Source organism: Drosophila subobscura, chromosome U, assembly GCF_008121235.1.
Source record: "Drosophila subobscura isolate 14011-0131.10 chromosome U, UCBerk_Dsub_1.0, whole genome shotgun sequence".
Lineage (NCBI taxonomy): Eukaryota > Metazoa > Arthropoda > Insecta > Diptera > Drosophilidae > Drosophila > Drosophila subobscura.
In genome coordinates, this window is record NC_048534.1 from 2594039 (window position 1) to 2615383 (window position 21345).

The 21345-nt window shown below is 41.3% G+C and overlaps 1 protein-coding gene across 1 annotated transcript; it reads left to right on the forward strand.

Annotated features, from left to right (window-relative positions):
- Positions 1 to 1293: 1293 nt before the first annotated feature.
- LOC117901066 lies at positions 1294 to 14674 on the forward strand. Its single transcript, XM_034811678.1, has 5 exons — positions 1294 to 1514; positions 1571 to 3485; positions 10631 to 10776; positions 10812 to 10982; positions 12784 to 14674. Exons 1-5 carry the CDS (start codon positions 1294 to 1296, stop codon positions 14672 to 14674), a joined length of 4344 nt encoding a protein of 1447 aa, XP_034667569.1.
- The last annotated feature ends 6671 nt before the right edge of the window (positions 14675 to 21345 follow it).

Below are 21345 nucleotides of genomic sequence, written 5' to 3' on the forward strand. Positions count from 1 at the left end.
TGCAAACATTGCCGTAGACTCTCTGTCAGGTCCGACTCTGCTTCTGGTTCTGCTCTGCTTCACATATTCCACATCTGTGGCTGATTTTGATGGGTTCTAGGCCTATTTTGCGGTTCAATTGGGTTCCCATCCGGGAAGTGTTACATGGTTGGAGTTTAAATTGCCTTACATGTCCGACTTTTTAAGCAGATATATAATGAATTTTGAATTGTTTTTTTTTTTATTTAAAGATATTTTCCATTAACAACATTATTCTTATCACAATCAATGTTTTTTATACCCGGTAGTCGAAGAGTAAGAAGGGTATACTGCAGAGAAGGAAACGTTTCCGACCCCATAAAGTATACATATGTACATATATATTATTGATTAGCTTCAATAGCCGAGTCATATAGCCATGTCTGTCTGTCCGTCCGTCTGTCCGTCCGTACGTCTTATTCACTGACTGGATCTCAGGGACTATAAAAGCGAGAGCCAACAAATCCAGATAGCTGTATTCTCACACTGTTACATGTGTATTTTAGTACGGTACTTAGTACCGGGTATAGATGTTGTGACGTGTAAGAAGCGATTCACACGTCCTTTCTCGTTTTTAATTACCCTGTGGGGAGTCGCTTACATTTTTAGAAAGGAAGTGCTCTAAAATCCCCAAACGACTGGTTGGGAAATGGAATAACATGCAGTTACAATGCGATTGTGCCCGACAATATTTAGAGTAAAATAAACTTTCATCTTTAGAGGTTGCATTGTAAAATGTCGCGGAATATATTGGCATTTCTTTATCTTGTTTTTAACACAGGGATATATCTCTGTAAGATCTCCGAAGCGGGTTCATTTTTTCTGGCTATCCGAGAGGATTACTGTGAAATCTATTGTCAGGGATCTTGTACTTCCACTGATAAAAAGTGCATCAAAACGAATAATACAATCGTAACCAATCATTTTCATTTGGAACTGGAATTGGGAATTTTAAGGTTCAAGTGGATGGACAGTCGAGGATATAGGGGATCGAATTTAACCGCAATTTCGAATGAAAGTGAAACTAAACTCAAAAGCTTGATAGTGTCAGGAATTCCGAGCTCTCACGATGATAGATTTCGCCCTGGAATAGATTATATTAGATATCTTGGGGTTTCCCAAGTCCTCAAATTCGAAATACATTCTGCGGATTTGATAATAATTGAAGCTGAACTCAATGATACAGAAGGGCCTTCTCATTTGGCTTTATTCTACACTTTTCGCCCTGAGAATTCCATAAATTCACCTATCGCAAACAGTTATATTCAAGGAACGATGAATAACCTGAAAGCTATTCAGATTCGTTATGAAGGAAAGTCTAAACATCCCGAGTTCTGGATGAAAGATGGGATTTTCAAAGGCAAATCTCAATTAAAATTCCTCAATTTTCACGGATTAAAGATGAAAAATCTCACAGCGAAAACGTTTGAAGATTTTACAAGCTTGAAAATATTAAATTTTACCAACTCAATTATCAACGATCAAAGTTTCTTGAGGTTCGTATGATCACGGCATAGTTTATTTTGGTATATTGTTGTTTTTGTTGTTTCAGTTCTGAGACTCTGCGGAATACTTTGGAGATCTTTGTTATGGGAGGCACAGAGACTGCGATTGAAACGAGATATTTTGAGAGCTACTCGAAACTAAAGTACATTCAGGGTTCAAAATTTGATCCCCATGAATATATCACTGCATTTATGTGCAATGAGAAATTCCACTCTTGCATATTCACACGCGGAGTACATGGTCGGCGTTGTCCGGAGGAATGCACATGTATATATGGGCAGTACGATAGGGAGTTTATAATTGATTGCAGCGGCAGGAACTTGGACGCGATTCCGGCTTTGCCAAGGCCGATTTCAGGTCTTTTAAGCCTTAATTTTCGCGGAAACAATCTTCGGCAACTGCCCAGACACTCGCCTCCCGGCTATGATTATGTGTTCCGACTCGATGTCTCTTACAACAAACTGCGTGACCTACGGATAGACCAGCTCCCGAAACATCTTAAGCATCTAAGCATTGCCTTTAACGACATCTCCACACTCGATAAAAACCTGGTGAGCTATCTAGCCAAAAACATCAACCTTAATAGTTATGGCAATCGGTTCGTTCCGTATTGCGATGAGGGTCCATTTTCGGATTACTCCAATTTCATATCCAAGTTTCAAGAGAAAAGCGACAGCCAAATCCGCAATTTTCTCACAGAACATGGACGAACCATAAAACTAACGGAAGATCCCTGGAATTGCTTCTGGAACATGAAAAGTTTCCTATCGATTCTACGGGAACGAAAAGCCTACCAGAGTAAATATTCGGTTGCCTTGGAGTTTTCCCACTTCCATGGAGATTGTCCGCACGCCTGCATTTGCCTCAGAAATTATTACTCCATGGAATTCATTGTTGACTGCAGGTGCGAAGACCTCCTGGAGTTACCACGATTACCACTGCCGACTCACGGCCCAACGACCCTTTTATTTCAGGACAATAATATTCGCGTATTGCCCAACGGTACGTGGCCAGGGTACGCGAATGTGGGACGACTCTTTGTGTCCAACAATCGACTGGTGGACCTCCATAATTTGCCGCACGATCTTACGTATTTAGACATTCGAAACAACAAAATAGCTGCACTCAACAGGAAGACTCTAGAGTTCCTTGAAAAGAGAAAGGAATCGTCAGATCTGAGGCTATTTCTGTCTGGCAATCCCTGGACTTGTACTTGCCAGGAAAAAGATTTCTTGGGATTCGTAAAGGCAGGAGGTCCCAGAATCGGAGATGTCTCAAATATCACCTGCGGGGACACAGGGAATCTTCTGATAGACACTGAGGAGAGTGACATTTGCCCCTCTGGCCTCGTGCACTATGTGACCCTCACCCTTTCGTTCATGTTTATGATCATGACAATAAACCTGATGCTTTATTTCAAGCAGCCCCTCCTAATCTGGTTCTATGAGCACGATGTGTGCCTGAGCCTCGCTGTCCGACGGGAACGCGACGAAAGGAAAAAGTTCGATGCGTTTCTATCCTTCACCCACAAGGACGAGGATCTGATTGAGGAGTTTGTGGAAAGACTGGAGAATGGTAGACAGAAGTTCCGACTCTGCTTCTATCTGCGCGACTGGCTCGTTGGCGAGTCCATTCCCCAGTGCATCAGCCAATCCGTGAAAGATTCGAGGCGCATCATCATCCTGATGACGAATCACTTCCTAAAGTCCACTTGGGGACGACTGGAGTTCCGCCTCGCTCTCCATGCTACTTCCAGGGATCGATGCAAACGATTGATTGTGGTCCTCTATCCCGAGGTGGAGGACTTTTATGATTTGGACAGCGAACTGCGGGCCTACATGGTGCTGAACACGTACCTCAAGCGAAATGATCCCAATTTCTGGAACAAGTTGATTTATTGCATGCCACATTGTACCCGTACTGTGCAACGTGGAGTAAAATGGAGTGCACATGCAAATGCGGTCATTGAGTTTACTTAGACAATAGAATAAATATGAGAATGTGTAGAGTAGTTTTACAAAAGGCATTTTCCCTTTCATATAATTGGTTTAAATGCAAATGGGAATTCTTTCATTCTTTCTTTTATTCTTGAGTTTCAAACAATTTCCATAATTCATTATGCAATTCTAGGGCTGGCACAGGAAGTGATTTAAGTGGCTGTCTGATTGTCAGATTGTTCGTCTGCCTTCGGCTTTCTGCAGATTTTACCGCTACACCTAATGGGGAGATAAGAAACCCATTTCTGTATCTTAATTGTTGGCGCTGCTTTTCTTAATATATTTACTTCTTGGAAAATGTGTGGAGTTCGTGGCTTATGTTCTGTGTCTTAAATGGGAGCTTAGATGGAAAGACAAATTTTTATAAACATGTAGATTTAATTGGAAGCAGTACAGTCTTGTAAGTCTTATAACCCAGTAAAAAAATATTTATCCACTTTTTTTAGCAAAAGACTTTCGGTCTTTTATGTTTTTCCTCGCCTTAAACAAGAAGCGCAGAGAAAATATAAACTCGTGGCAATCACAGAGGAGCAGCAATTTCGATGACTGCATTTTGTGACATTTTTTTTAACAAAATATTTGCCTCACACATGCACACAAAAAGGAATATACAAAAAAGTCCCTCTTTTTGGGATACAGAGTTTTCTCTCGTTTCTCTTTCTTTCGTTTTTTTTGTTGTCTTTTACATGGAAGAAGGCAGCGTGAAGTGAAGAATTAATTACACTAATTGACTTTGAGCGCTAACAAACTGAATTCGCGCTGCTGCTGTGTGACCCTCACAGCAGAAAATGGAAATGGTAATGAAAAATGCCATAAAAACAGAGCCACAAAATGCATGCGAAATAGTTCGTTAAAGATACAAAATCTTTAAAAGGAATGCAAACTGCAGTACATTTTTACACACGGAAGTCGAATATAAATAGAGAATATTGTATTTGTGGTCGAAGTTGATGGTTGTAACGCTCAGAAGGAAATGTTTCCGACCCTATGAAGAATATATGTATGTACATATATATTTTATCAGCATCAATAACCGAGTCTGTATCCGTCTCTCTGTCTGTTTGTCCGTCTTTTTAGAGACCTCGTTCTCAGAAAGTATAAGAGCTCTAGACTCTAGAGTCACCATAGTTTGTGTAAAGACTTATGTAATATCACACTGAATTAAGTTTTTTTTTAAAGAAACAAACAAAAGACCCCTTCCGCCCCCACAAAAGGCGACAAACTCCTATATCCACAGTTTTACAGATAAGAGAAAACCATAAACGCAGTTTGTAGAAGAGAAAGTCCATATCTGGCCATATACTGACTGAGTACTGGGTATAAAAGTTTTTCTCACGTTCCTACTCGTAAAATGTGGATATATTGATTGGAATATATTTCCATCTGTGCAGCGATTTAAGAGCGGTAGAAGTAAGGTAGGGTAGAACTGATAAGTATATGTATGTACCCACTGATACCTAATATTTTGTATACATATTCTCCACTGATATGTCAGAGTCCACCCAAGACTGGATGTATTTGTATTTGTATGTATTTTATACGTTTTTATACATTTTACGCTATGAGTGACAGATACCACAATAAGTTTTAATTAAATAAAAAATTGTGTTCAAAAAATAGAAAAAAAACGAGAAGGGACGTGTGAGACGCTTCTTACGCCTCACAACTTTTATACCCGGCACTCAGTACTAAATCTGCACTTTAGCGGTTATTTGTCAAATTTTACATTTTTTCTTCATCTGTCATCTACATCAACAACACTACTCACGCAAACACGCTCCTTTAGCTCGCCACCCTCCCCTAGAAACACACACTGCAGAGTCAGGGCAGAGGCAGCGGCAGTGGCAGCGGCAGAGATGTGTCAGGGGCAGAGGCCATAAACAGCGCGAAGCAGAGTGTGAATGCTGCGGGACGGGGTGGGTTTGGCCACTGAAAATTAATTTCTCCATTGTGGCTATAAAAATGATCCAATTGGATCCCAATTTGGTGATCTGATAGATATGGTCATTCCCTACGGAATGGCGTTTTTAGTTTTCTGTTATCTTCAAAATTGTAGATTTGGGAGGTTTTCGCCCTTTTGCGGGGGCGGAAGGGGGCGGGGCTCATTTTTGAAATACACTGGTTTCAGTGTGAGCATACAGCAGTCTGGTGCCAAAATTTGGTGGCTCTAGCTCTTATAGTCTCTGAGAACTAGCCGACAAACAAGACGGACAGACGGACAGACGGACGGACGGACAGACGGACAGACAGACATGGCTCAATCGACTCGGCTATTGATGCTGATCAAGAATATATATACTTTATGGGGTCGGAAACGTTTCCTTCTGTGCGTTACATACAACCGTTATGTGCACAAATACAATATACCCTATTTACTCTTCGAGTACCGGGTATAAAAACGAGAAGGGACGTGTGAGACGCTTCTTACGAGTCACAACTTGTATACCCGGTACTCAGTACTACTTCTGTACCTCAGCGGTTTTTTTCGAATTTTCAATTTTTTCGCAGGCAATGAAAATTAATTTCTTCATTCTGGCTATAATAATGTTCCAATCGATCCAATTTCGATGATCTGATAGATAAGTAGTCTGATAGTCCATCCCTACAGAATGGCGTTTCTAGTTTTCTTTTATTTTCACAATTGTGGCTGTGGGACATTTTCGCCCTTTGTGGGGGCGGAAGGGGCGGGGCTAATTTTTTAAATACGCTTGTAACAGTGTGAGCATGGTCTGGATGCAAAATTTGGTGGCTCTAGCTGTTATAGTCTCTGATATCCAGGCGCTCAAGATAGACAGACGGACGGACAGACAGATGTGGCTCTATCGACTCGGCTATTGATGCTGATCAAGAATATATGTATATACTTTATGGGGTCGAAAACGTTTCCTTCTGTGCATTACATACATCCACTTTTCCCCACAAATACAATATACCCTATTTACTCTTCGAGTACCGGTAATAATAAAAAACTATCTGCAGCCACGAATCAATGCAGTGGCCCCAAAAAGTGAGGACCACTTTAAATAGTTGTAGTTATATTTTTATTTAGGAAACACATATGTATATCGACTTTGAATAAAATTTTGTGTGTGCGTGTTATTCGGTCGAATATTGAATGACGGGCAATCAAAACGTATTATTTATGTTACAAAAGCAATTCGAAAATGTAGAGCCACATGCCTGGTCGTATCCCCGGGGATTTTACCTTCCAATTAGCAGACTGTAAAATGGATGGTGCACCAAATTGTCATATCAATACATTCACATATTTGATGGCTGATTCCCTCACAAATTCCCATGCTGGAGAGCAGGAGAATCCGCATTAATTACAGACCCCCACCGCACTCATCCCAAAGAGCCTGTAGGGAAATCATCAGCGCAAATTGTCGCAGAAAAACCAGAAATGGTAGTTATTGGGGTGGGACAAGTGGGAAAAATTGGCAGAAATGTGAGTAAGGAGTAACAGAAATTGAATTTCGGGAGCTGTTGCCGCAAAAATGCTTTTAATGCGAAGCCAAATTAAATGAAGTATACGACATGTGTGGCTATGGCCAAAAGGAAAATGATTCCAGTCGACGAGCGTATATCATAATTAATGTTAATTGCCTGATTGAATGGCCGTGTATGGCCATATGCAACGATAATCCCAATCCCAATGCCAATCGGAATACCCAACGCAGCTGCTTCTTCCTTTGCCTCTGTGACACAGCCTGCCACTGCCACTGCCACTGCGATGTGCCACTTCAATGCCATTATTTCGTATCCGTTTTAATATTAAGTCACCAGCCAGACTCCCAGACGCACGACTGACAGCTTCCTTCCTCGATTTCCTTGTCCGGCCTGTCCACGATGCTTATTTCACTCGACTGAGCAATGAAAATTGTTCGGTTATTGCCTTGCACTGTCACTTCCACTGGGACTGAAGCTGGCCCATTGCGGCTTTCATTTACGTAATTTCACGGACATTCCATCAATCAATGCGAATCAAGTTGCACTTCTTCACTTTGCCAGTTGCGTAATTTTTTAAGCAATAACTGAAGTGAAAACACACACGCACACATTTCAGTTTGCACTTTTTTTTGTATGTGTGTGTGGAAATAAATATACATACATAATATACATAAAGGAAACTTAAAAAGAAAACGTGGCAGCAATGTGTTCTTGCTTGGAGTTCTCATTCCCTCATAGTAGAAGTGTTATAGAGACTTATGCAAAACTATTAAATATACCATAGAATCAGACATTTTTGATCTTTTCCAACGAATTTTAACAAGCAAAATGTATAAGGGTTACTACAAGAATTAGAGAAAGGATTAGTATACGAGTATTCCCTCGCATACACATAATTGCATTCAATATTCATGGGACTCTGGTAATCAACAATAAGTTCGGCCTGGGCAAACCAATTGAAAGTGAAGTTTGATGTTTGGTGTTTGGTTCAATGTTCAATGGAGTTTTGGTGTCATTATCGATTGTGTCTGGGAAATTAGTGGAGAGATTTGATAAGTACTTACTTGTTTGTTGGCTAATGGCCAAATGGTCAACCAGAGCTCTGCGCCGATTTGGACTAAAACTATCAAATAAAGAATACAGTGCCTCTCAGCTTAAATGAACCAAAGTATTGCTCAAACTCACCACTGAAAATCGAATGTATACCGATCGACAAATACTTAAGCTTCCACAAAACGAAATTTATTTATTTTTAAAAATTATTTTAAAACATTTTTTTTTAATAATTTTGTTCTGTATATATACTATATATTGTATTTGTGGGGAAAATTTGATGTACATATGTAACGCAGGGAAGGAAACGTTTCTGACCCCATAAAGTATAAACATTCTTAATCAGCATCAAGAGCCGAGTCGATATAGGCATGTCCATCTGTGCGTCAGAGAAATAAATAGATCTCTGTATCTCTTTATCTCTATAAAAGCTAGAGCCACAATATTTTGCATTCAGATGGATGTATGCTCACACTGTTACAAATGTAACATGTAATCGCCCCGCAAAGTGCGAAAATCTGCTGTAAGCACATTTTTGAACATAGTAGAAAACTAAAAAGTCCCGTGGGGATGGACCAAATCTTTCAGATCGCTGAATTCGGATAAGATTGGATCAATACTATAGAATGAAGAAATTAATTTGCAGTGGCTACCCCCACCCCGTCCAGCACCTTTTTTTATTTTTTGCACAGTCTCTCATCCCACTCTCTGCTTCGTGTAGTGTGCGGCTCTAGTGGAGAGGGGGCGAGCTAAAAGGGCGTGTTGGCGTGAGAAGTGATGTAGATGTAGATTGTTATGTAGATGTAGATGACATATGTAAAAAAATTGTAAAAGTTAAAAAAATAAACACTAAGGTACAGATGTCCCACTGAGTACCGGGTATAAAAGTTGTGACGCGTAAGAAGCGTCTCACACGTCCCTTCTCTTTTATTTGATGATTGTATTCTAAATGGTATTCTACATTCTTTTCTTTACATCCTAAAACCTATTTCCCACTTTACAGTCACACTGTAAATGCCAATTGAGAAAATCATGATCCGCATCGACTTTGATGTCAACCAACCAGCCTGTCCCTTGCGGCCTTTGCCCTTTGAGAATTGTGCGAGTGTGCAAGCACGATACACAGTCGAAAGCAGGGGCCAACACACAATCTGACACTCAATTCCAGTTCCAGCTCCAGACCAAAACCAAGACTTCAGTTTCCTTCAGTTGTAAATTCAACTCCGCTCTCCCTCGTGCACTGAATGTCTGTCGTAATGTGTTAAATAGCCAACGTGGACACCGTGGGTAGGCCTGATGGGGGCAGGCAGGACTAGCTGTAACCGCAATTTATGTCGACTCCGGTCTGCGGGACATAACTCTTGTAAGGCTGCCGCTGCCTCTGCCACTTGCCAGCCAGAGCCAAAGTCCTGAGCTCAGCAGGCAGTATGTGTGTGTTTTGTGTGTGTGTACGGAATTTCTTGTCATCATTTTCAGCTGCAGCAACTGAAAATTAACTTGCATAATTAAAGCGTCAGTCGGGGCAATCGGGAAAATGTTGACCTCAGTTCATTGAGGCGTATAAGACATGGTCCTTGTCATCCTCCATGCCGTGCCGTGATTTGCCGTGCCCTTCGCTGCTAAATTATGATTGTTCCAAGCGCGTTAATCAAAAAAAGAGTCTTCAAAACTGTGCCTCAGGCAAGTACCCACATTTTAAATGACAAAAGAAATATCTAGAAAATCAACCAACATCTTCGTTCTTTACTTAAATATTATATATATTTGAAATAGCTGATATATTGTTAACTATTCTCATTGTATTCCTTGATTAATATAACAAAATAATAATAAAACATAACTATTTATATATACTTACATATGTGTATGTATAATACACAAATCACACTACCCGGCACGATTTTTCTGCTTCGAACATAACTAACCTTCTCTGAGAGATACGGGGCTTAGAAATGGTTTTATGATAATTCATTTTTTTCTAAAGCAGAACTTTTGTATTTAAAAGTTTTTGATTCTGGTATGTTTTTTATCGTTTTTCTTAAAGGGTAGCGCTTCTTTTATCGCACAACTTAAGTATCTTACATCTGTTTGTAAGGGACGTAGCCAGTCTATAAAGCTAATGAATGCATCTATAATAAGTACCCAAGTGTTTTTAGCTTACTGTCTGGAAAATATTAAGCTTTGGAATGAAAAAATTATGATTTTCGTGCGTTATTCTTTACGAATTTTTGACTTTAAAAACTCAGAAAAACTCGAAACAAGAAGGGACGTGTGAGACGCTTCTTACGCTTCACAACTTGTATACCCGTTACTCAGTAACATTTTAAATTGACATTATTTTTACATATGTCATCTAAATCACTTCTCATGCCAACACGCTCTTTTAGCTCTCGGATCCAAATCGGATCCCAATTCGGTGATCTGATAGATATGTTCCTTTCCTATGGAATGCCATTTTCTTTTAGTTTTCTTTTATGATCAATTTAACTTTACCTGGGTCTTGGTATTTCTAGAATTCCCAGTTCAGTTTGAGTCTCGAGAGAGTCGTTAGAAGTCGTTTCTATCAATAAATTTCTGAAAAAATGTCGGTAGAAATTCGTGCCAAGATGTCTGAAGAAGTAAACGACAATGCAATTTCCATATGGCTCGAGGGTAGTTCCGACGACGATGATACGGCCAGTGGAAGCGACGGCAACGATGGCCACGACGGCAACGGAACCGTACTGAGTGAAAAGGAAGCCTTCGAGATATGGTGAATCTGTGCAACCACTTGCTGTCGACTATCAGGAACTATTTCCTTGCACTTGTGGGAACCGAGCAGTTTGCAGAGCTGATGCACCATCATAAGGAGACGCTGCTGAAGATCGACAATCTGGGCATCAACCAGGAGCTGGAGGCCTTCCTCGTAGTCCTCCACTGGGTGGCCACCGCTCTGGAACTCGCTAAGGCGGCAGGGGAGTTGTTGCAGAGGAACTGATTCGGCTGACACTTGCGGCCGTGGCTGCAGCTGTGCTCATCCGATCCATCCGAGCAGTGTGGAATGCCGTCGCAGATGTTGCACTTGTCAATGCAATCGCCGTTCATGCCTGTCGCCTGGTACTGTCTGCAAGATGTGCCACGATGTGCCGATCCCAGAGCCACGCGGCATAGGGATTGGATGAGAGAGAGAGAAAGGGTAGAGTTAGTTCGGATTAATTCTGCACTCCCACGGGACACAATACACGAGTCACGAAAGCCTACCTAGACCGAAGAACTCGAGATCAATGTGCGATTCGATTTTAGCTCCCCGTACATGTGCTCGCCCCAGGCTGCATGAGTGTGTTAGAATAGATTGAACTTGAGGATGCAAAATGTGGTGGCTCTAGCTTTTATAGTCTCTGAGATCCAGGCGCTCAAAAAGAAGGACGGACAGACGGACAGACAGACATGGCTCAATCAACTCGGCTATTGATGCTGATCAAGTATATACTTTATTGGGTCGGAAACGTTTGCTTCTGTGCGTTACATACAACCGTTATTCGCACAAATACAATATACCCTATTTACTCTTCGTGTACCGGGTATAATTAAGTACTTGTTGGAGGGTTGCGCGCCCAACTGCCGAAGTATTTATGGCTTCAGTACTGGAAAAATACTGAAAATAAAACCATAATTAAAAAAAAAGTTATGTGTAAAAAAAAAGCAGCGCAACCTCTAAAACAAAACTTAATGGTCTCAGTCTATCAGAAAAAATTGGTTTGGTTCGAAGCGTAAGTAAATAGTTTAATTTTGTCGCGTAGTGTTATCGGATAACAAAGCTTGAATGAACCTCATGGGAGTCGCATAGTTTATCAAATTCTTAAATCCCCAAAGATTTTTCTTGCAATGGGAGAACAATAAGTTACAAGCGATTATGCAAAACATTAGTATAAATTCAACTTCCATACGTTGCAGTTGCGTTCAAATATGTCGCGCAAGATATTAGCGATCCTTGCTCTCTTTTCAACCGCAAGGATATATCTCTGTACAATCCCCAAATCGGAATCATTTTTGTTGAATATTCGAGATGATTACTGTGAAATCTATTGTGGGGGGCCTTGCACTTCTACTGATAAAACATGCTTCAAAACTAATATTACAATCACAACCAATAATTTTCAATTGGATCTGATATCGGGACATTTAAGAATTAAGTGGAAGGAGAGTAGAGGTTCTACAGAATCGAATTTAACCGCAATTTCGAATAAAAGTGAGACAAAACTCAAAAGCTTGGTAGTGTCAGGAATTCCAAGTGCTGATGATTATAGATTTCGCGCTGGAATATATTATATTAGACATCTTGGGGTTTCCCAAGTCCTCAAATCCGAAATACATTCAGCGGATTTGATAATAATTGAAGCTGAACTCAATGATACAGAAGGGCCTTCTCATTTGGCTTTATTCTACACTTTTCGCCCTGAGAATTCCATAAATTCACATATCGCAAACAGTTTTATTCAAGAAACGATGAACAAGCTGAAAACTCTTCAGATTCGCTATGAAGGAAAGTCTCAAATTCCCGAGTTCTGGATGGCAGAGAGTATTTTTAGAGGAAAGTCACAATTAAAGTTTCTCACTTTTCAAGGATTAAAGATGGAAAATCTCACAACCAAAACGTTTGAAGATTTGAAAAGTTTGAAAATATTACATTTTATCAACACGATTGTCAAGGATCAAAGTTTCTTGCGGTATGAGTGTATGCGACAGAGTTTTTGAATTAATTTTTTCACGTGTCTTCCAGTTCAGAGACTCTGCGGAATAATCTAGAGACTTTCATCATGCAAACGGGGGATGTTAAAGTGAAACTGAGACATTTCGAAAACTATTCCAACCTGAAGTTCATAAAAGTTGCAAATTATGAACCATATGAAAATCTAAGAGCATTCGTCTGTGATGATGGGATTTGGAAATTCGATTGCAAGTTCTCTCGTGGCACAGACGGAAGGAGATGTCCTGGAAAATGTAAATGCTACTATGAGCTGCGAAGCAACCAGTTTAAAATAGATTGCACACAAAAAAATCTCACGGAAATACCGCCTTTGCCCACTCCGATGGACGGCAAGCCAGTGCTGCTTTTTAGTAATAATCATCTTACGACATTGCCCAGCAATTTCATGGAAATACCTGGCTATAACAAGCTTCAGGACCTCGATGTGGCCGCCAACAAGATCACTAGCCTCGGAATACAGCAGCTGCCACAGATGCTGCAACGTCTCAGTATTCGCCACAACAACATCACAGCCCTCGACAAGAAGGTGGTCGAATATCTGTCCAAACACATTACCATCCATCGCTTTGGCAATTCGTGGTTTGCCGATTGCGATGACAAGGTCCTCCTGGAGTACACCTACTCCATAATAAATTTTAAGGGGACAAAAGACGCAGAAATCATGAATTATCTTCAGAGTGCTGCGGAAAGAAATCAATTTTCTCCAAATCCCTGGAACTGTTTTTGGGAAGCACGATTTCTAATGTCCTTCCTGGGGAAACACGAGTCCATGAAATATATAGCACCATTGGACTATCCAGACTTTCGTGGCCCTTGTCCCGATGCTTGCAGCTGCCTACTTACTTTCTATACCATGGAATTCATCGTTGACTGCAGTGGCGAAGGCCTCTCGGCGATACCAAACTTACCCACGCCCAAATATCTTCCGTTGACCCTTTTATTTCAGAACAATAAGCTCCGCGTACTGCCCAATGGTACGTGGCCAGGCTACGCGAGTGTGGGGCGGCTTTTTCTGGCCAACAATCAACTAGTAGAACTAGATCATCTGCCGCAAAACCTTACGTATTTGGACATTCGAAACAACAAAATAGCTGCACTCAACAGGAAGACTCTAGAGTTCCTTGAAAAGAGAAAGGAATCGTCAGATCTGAGGCTATTTCTGTCTGGCAATCCCTGGACTTGTACTTGCCAGGAAAAAGATTTCTTGGGATTCGTAAAGGCAGGAGGTCCCAGAATCGGAGATGTCTCAAATATCACCTGCGGGGACACAGGGAATCTTCTGATAGACACTGAGGAGAGTGACATTTGCCCCTCTGGCCTCGTGCACTATGTGACCCTCACCCTTTCGTTCATGTTTATGATCCTGACAATAAACCTGATGCTTTATTTCAAGCAGCCCCTCCTAATCTGGTTCTATGAGCACGATGTGTGCCTGAGCCTCGCTGTCCGACGGGAACGCGACGAAAGGAAAAAGTTCGATGCGTTTCTATCCTTCACCCACAAGGACGAGGATCTGATTGAGGAGTTTGTGGAAAGACTGGAGAATGGTAGACAGAAGTTCCGACTCTGCTTCTATCTGCGCGACTGGCTCGTTGGCGAGTCCATTCCCCAGTGCCTCAGCCAATCCGTGAAAGATTCGAGGCGCATCATCATCCTGATGACGAATCACTTCCTAAAGTCCACTTGGGGACGACTGGAGTTCCGCCTCGCTCTCCATGCTACTTCCAGGGATCGATGCAAACGATTGATTGTGGTCCTCTATCCCGAGGTGGAGGACTTTTATGATTTGGACAGCGAACTGCGGGCCTACATGGTGCTGAACACGTACCTCAAGCGAGATGATCCCAATTTCTGGAACAAGTTGATCTATTCGATGCCACATAGTCAACGGGGAGAGCATTAAATTTTTTGTAAAATTAATTCTATTGTTTTTATATTTCTACACTTTTATTTGCAGTATATTATAGATGTTTTTCGCTATAAGCACTTTACCATCTCAATCTGCACTATTCACTCAACTCAATCATTCCAGAGCATACCGCTTCTAGTCCCTACGGCCATGCTGCTGACTGTTATAGCCAAAATGTTGTTGCCATGAAGCAAAAAAAACGAGAAGGGACGTGTGAGATGCTTCTTACGCATCACAACTTATATACCCGGTACTCAGTAGAACATCTGTGCCTTAACGGTTTTTTTTTTAATTTTACATTTTTTCTTCATCTGTCATCTACAACTACATATGTACATAAATTCTCACGCCAACATTCTCTTTTAGCTCCCCCCCTCCTCTAGAGCCGCTCACTGCACGAAGAAGAGTGTGGAATGAGAGACTGTGCAAAACATAAAAAAAGATGCCGGACGGGGTGGCGGTAGCCACTGCAAATTAATTTCTTCATTCTATAATAATGATCCAATCTAATCCGAATTCAGTCATCTGAATTTTTTAGTTTTCTACAATCTTAAAAATGTTGGATACAGCAGATTTTCAACCTTTGCGGGGGCGAAAGGTGGCAGGGCTAATTATACCCGGTACTCGAAGAGTAAATTGGGTATATTGTATTTGTGGGGATAAAGTGCGACCCGACGAAGTATATATATTCTTGATCAGCATCAACAGCCGAGTCGATTTTGACACCACTAATTGAGCGTCGCAGAAGGATTGCTCATCAATATATACGGAGAGACGGATGAGCTAAAAATGCTCGATCAATCCAAAGACGGACAGACAGGCATACAAACATAGACTCGATTCTGATCAAGAACATCCACTTACATACAGATGTACATACATACATCTACTTTCGGCCACAAATGCAATATACCGTATTTACTCTTCGAGGACCTGGTATAGTAATGACAATAAAGAACGATAACTGTGGGGTAAGTTGAGCAAAGGTCAGAAGCAAAATTCAGAGAGTCAGTAAGTCGAGCAAAAAAGAAAGCAGTCAGCAATGAAGATTGATTTGAATGTGGGACAGACTTGGTTAACTCTGACAATGCATTTTTATTCACTTTATTCACAATCCTGCGAAATTAATCAAAGCACTCAAATGTGTGTGATTCGAGTGTGTGCGTGTGGCACTGTGTGCAGATTGAATAAGTGTTTTTTCAGAGCCAAATGCAGATAGTGGTTAATAAATTCGCTGTGCCGGAAAACTTTTAGTCGGCAGTCGATTGGGCGAGGGTTTGGCAATTGCCAAGGAAACAGATGAATCCTCAAATATTATCCTCAACGAAGATGGAATGCTCTGTCAGAGAGTTTAAGGGGTTGCTGTTAGATACCCCTCTTTTAATTCAAAGTAATATTTAAAAGTGAACCCCAACGTAGAGTCAGTTTCCGAGCAGGGTTCATTAAGGCTTTGTTTAAAGTTTAAACCAAACCATTGTTAAACTTTGGCGATTTTTCAAATTCCCAGATAAACAGAACCTCCTTGGGCTTATCCTTTGTCAGACTCTCGATTTTTTCCTCTTTCTTAAAGTTTTTTTGTTGCCCTGCCCGACGGGTTATTGTGCTTCTGTGTAGCCATTATTCGTTTTGGGGGTTGAGCCTAGAGTGGATTTATTGTTTCGAGTGGGAAATACAAATACTACTCGTCGTATCCATAGAATAGGTCGCCCCTGCACTGCTCTACTTTGCTCCTCTCCACTCACATACAATCTGACCCCGCACATTGTCGACTCTTGACATGCACAATCTTCTTCTTGTTAACAATAGTCGTATTTGTAGTTGTCTCCATGTTTTGTGGACCTGCTTTTTGAGCGGCTGAAAGGTAAGACGTTGCCGCCAAGACGAGACGTTGCCGCCGCCACACACTGTGTCACTTCGATGGGTCCAGAGATATGCTACATAGACTCGTTCCCGTAGATGTATACTTTCTGCTTCTGTTTTAGCCGGTACTCGAAGAGTAAGCAGTATTTTATTTGTGGTGAAAAGTAGATGGCTGTAACGCGCTGAAGGAAACGTTTCCCACCCCATAAAGAATATATATTCTTCAGCATCATCAGCATCAATAGCCGATCTATATCTGTCTGTCCGTCCGTCCGCCTGTCCGCCTTGTTCGTCGGCTAGTGCCACCAAATTTTGCCTCTTAACTGCTGTGATATCACACTGATACAAGCGTATTTATTCAATTATCCCCTCTTCCTTCCGCCCCACAAAGAAGGAAACTGTAACCACTGCTGAGACCACAATTTTGGAGACAAAAGAAAACTATGAACGCAATTCCGTAGGGAATTGATTACATTAGATTGGATCGTTATTATAGCCAGAATGAAGAATTTAACTTGCAGTGTGTAGCAAGTTATTTTTATTAATCATTATAAAACAATAGTCTCTTTTGAATAAGTAACAGCTCGCGTTGGTATCTTCCCCGACACTGATGCATCGAGTGGAGACACCAAAAGGTTAAGTAGATCACTAAGAACTAAGAAGACACTTAGTCACTTAGATTGTACTCAGCGTGCGGGATGGTCGTATTCAAGAGCAAATAGTAAAAATAAAATAATTTTCTATAAACCCGAGTTTGCGTCTACTTCTCGTCTTTCTATGGGCTTCCCACAAGTGGCTACCGCCAGCTTCTTTGCTTATGCTTGTTGTCATGCTTTCTCGCTTCTTTCACACACTCTTCCTCATGCAGTGTACTTCCCTTGGAGAGGGTGGCGTGCTTAAAGTGTGATGATGTAAAATGATGTGTGTAAAATGTCAAATTCGGTAAAAACCTTAAGGTATACACTTACTGGTACTTACTGAGTACCGGGTATAAAAGTTGTGACGCTTACGAAGCGTCTCACAAACGTTCAACTCGTTTTACATGTTTGTGCTGACACGAACATATGTACATACATGCAAAACATATGAGAATATCCAATATTGTTGTATGAATCGAAGGCTCAAACTGTGCCAACATCCTGGCATCATGAGCAAGAGACAATTTGTGACAAATGCTTTTGTTTCTTTTCTGCCTTCTTGCTCGATTTGTCTCGGGCCTTACTTTTATGGACAGTCGGGGGGACAGGCTGGAGAGCTGTGCCGTATGTGGCTTTAAGGAGCTTGAGCTTCGGCTAAGAGTTTTCAGCCAGGAATGTGCAATTTAAAATTGAACAACAAGAAGTTCATAGACATCATAGACAACCTCTAAGTGGCACTCAAACATAGACCGTAGTCTAAATTCAAACTAAATTCCTATTCTTAATTTTTTTAGTTTTATTCCATGTTTTTCTTACTTTTTATACCCGGTACTCGAAGAGTAAATAGGGTATATTGTATTTGTGCAGATAACGGTTGTATGTAACGCACAGAAGGAAACGTTTCCGACCCCATAAAGTATATATATTCTTGATCAGCATCAATAGCCGAGTCTCTGTCTGTCTGTCTGTCCGTCTGTCCGTCCTGATGAGCGCCTAGTACTCAGAGACTATAAGAGCTAGAGCCACCAAATTTTGTATCCAGACTTCTGTATGCTCACACTGTTACAAGTGTATTTCAAAAATGAGCCACGCCCCCTTCCGCCTCCGCAAAAGGGCGAAAACCTTCCAAATCTACAATTTTGAAGAAAGTAGAAAACTAAAAACGCCATTCCGTAGGGAATGACCATATCTATCAGATGACCAAATTGGGATCCGATTGGATCATTATTATAGCCACAAGGGAGAAATTAATTTTCAGTGGCCAAACCCACCCCGTCCCGCAGCATTCACACTCTGCTTCGCGCTGTTTATGGCCTCTGCCCCTGACACATCTCTGCCGCTGCCACTGCCGCTGCCTCTGCCGCTGCCTCTGCCGTGAGTCTGCAGTGTGTGGGTCTAGGGAAGGGGGCGAGCCAAAGGAGCGTGTTGGCGTGAGTAGTGTTGTTGATGTAGATGACAGATGAAGAAAAAATGTAAAATTTGACAAATAACCGCTAAAGTGCAGATGTAGTACTGAGTGCCGGGTATAAAAGTTGTGACGCGTAAGAAGCGTCTCACACGTCCCTTCTCGTTTGTAGTTGAAATATTGCCAAAACATTCTTTAAAATTTCATAATTTGTCTTGTGATTAACTCAGCGGTTTTTTCCGACTATTTGCCGCATTTCCATTTCCATGCTGCAACTGCAATGCAGTTGAAGGAGAGAAAGAGAGAGAAAAAGAAAAAGAAAACAGAAGAATGCCATTTGTGTCACTCGTAAATTTCAAATGGCGCCATCTCATTCCCATTTTACATTTTAAATCGCTGTCTCCCATCTCGTTCTCTGCTGTTGCCAAGTGGCAGTCATTCGGTCTTGCAGTTTTGCTTGCCGAAATTTCGGATTTGGCTTAACAATTTACAGATTTACTGCCAGAAACCAGAAAACTAGAGAGCCCCGAAACCAGAAACCGCACGCACCAAAAAGAGATGAAAATGTTTATGAATGTCTGAGACTCTGACTTTCTCCATGGGACTTTTGGGCGCCGCTCGCTCGCTGCCGCAAGGACAATCAGGCCAGTGACATAATTTTTCTACCCGGTACTCGACGTATAAATAAGGTATATTGTATTTGTGGTCGAAAGTGGATGCACATAACGCAAAGAAGGAAACTTTTCCAACCCCACAAAGTATATATATTCTTGTCTATGTAGATACATACATACATATGTATGTACATATGTATATTCTGACTAAGTACCGGGTATTTAAGTTGTGACGCGTACAAAGCGTTTCACGTTCCTTCTCTTTTATATTATACTGACGAGGCAGCAAAGAACTCGAACCAGAAAATGCCTGGAGAAAAGAGGATGAAAGATTTGTGTTTAAATAGGCTCCTCTAGAAAAGGGAATAAAGGGGAGGCTTCACCTGGACCCATGGCATTTGAAATACATCTGTACTCATGTTACATGTTACTCATGTTTCCTGCTTTAAACAGCTATGTATTTACAATAATTAATCAATTTATTATTAGACGAAAAAAGCAAAGAATAAAAACTTCCCTTTAATACGTTTTCACACTGGACAGGTGGAAATACCTTGACTATCTTCCACATACCAGTCTGCCCGCGGTCGCTGCCTCGTTATTGTTCCTGTCGTGTCGTCTGGTGTCGACACTTGAGACTGACATATAAAACATGTCTAGCTCGAAGTGCGTTGCTTGCTGCCTTGCAGCTTGTTAGCGCAAGGTAATCAACCACCCACACCCCTCCCACATTTACCACATCTTCCCCATACTGTCTCTGTCCATTCTTATTCTTTCAATCTCTCATTGTCACAGGCAATTTGATGCGCTGATATTTTTGCCCGTTTAGTTTCAATCAATTTGCCACAATTTCTGCCCAGTGCAATGAAAAATAAAAGCGCTGGAAAAGCGCCCAGAGAGAGAGAGAGAGAGAGAGAAAGAGAGCGCCAGAGCGCTTCCTCAATCTCTATTGAAACCTAATGGCGCTGCAGACGAGGGGCGGGTCTCGGAGGGTGTCACGTAGGTCATTGATCAGATCTACGCGACAAACATAATAAAATTCTGGCATGTACACTGAAAACTTTTAACTTGTTCAAAGCGTTTATCCAATATTTATCAGACGAAAAAAAACGGTGTTGGCCTATGATAATAATATCAAGGGAAATCAAGGGATACACATATCCTGGACTGTTCCCCGAATTACGGTTTGAGTTTTATTTTCCATATACTGAATATAGTATTTATGGAATAAGCATACTTTTTGTATACGTTTTTGAAGCACAATATATATGTATGTATGTATGTATATATAAATTTCTATATTTTTATACCCGGTACTCGAAGAGTAAATAGGGTATATTGTTTTTGTGGGGAATAATGGTTGTATGTAATGCACAGAAGTAAACGTTTCCGACCCCATAAAGTATACATATTCTTGATCAGCACCATAGCCGAGTCGATTGAGCCATGTCTGTCTGTCCGTCCGTCCGTCCGTCCGTCCTTATGAGCGCCTGGATCTCAGAGACCATAAGAGCTAGAGCCATCAAATTTTGCATCCAGACTTCTGTATGCTCACACTGTTACAAGTGTATTTCAAAAATGAGCCCCGCCCCCTTCCGCCCCCGCAAAAGGGCGAAAGCCTCCCAAACCTACAATTTTAAAGATAAAAGAAAACTTAAAACGCCATTCCGTAGGGAATGACCATATCCATCAGATCACCAAATTGGGATCCGATTGGACCAATATTGTAGCCAGAATGAGGAAATTAATTTGCAGTGGCTAAACCCACCCCGTCCCGCAGCTTATATTTGTTTTTTGTACATTCTCTCATTCACACTCTGCTTCGCGCAGTGGCCGCACACTGGCCGCCGGCCGCTGGCTCTGCTTCTGCCGTGAGTCTGCAGTGTGTTGCTCTAGGGGAGGGTGGCGAGCTAAAGGAGCGTGTTGGCGTGAGTAGTGTTGTAGATGTAGATGACAGATGAAGAAAAACTTAAAATTTGACAAATAACCGCTAAGGTGCAGATTTAGTACTGAGTGCCGGGTATAAAAGTTGTGACGCGTAAGAAGCGTCTCACACGTCTCTTCTCGTCTAGACTGAAATGGAGTATGAAATTCGTATGTGTATCTACACGGTAACAAAGAACGGCCATCCCTAAATCATTTTCAATA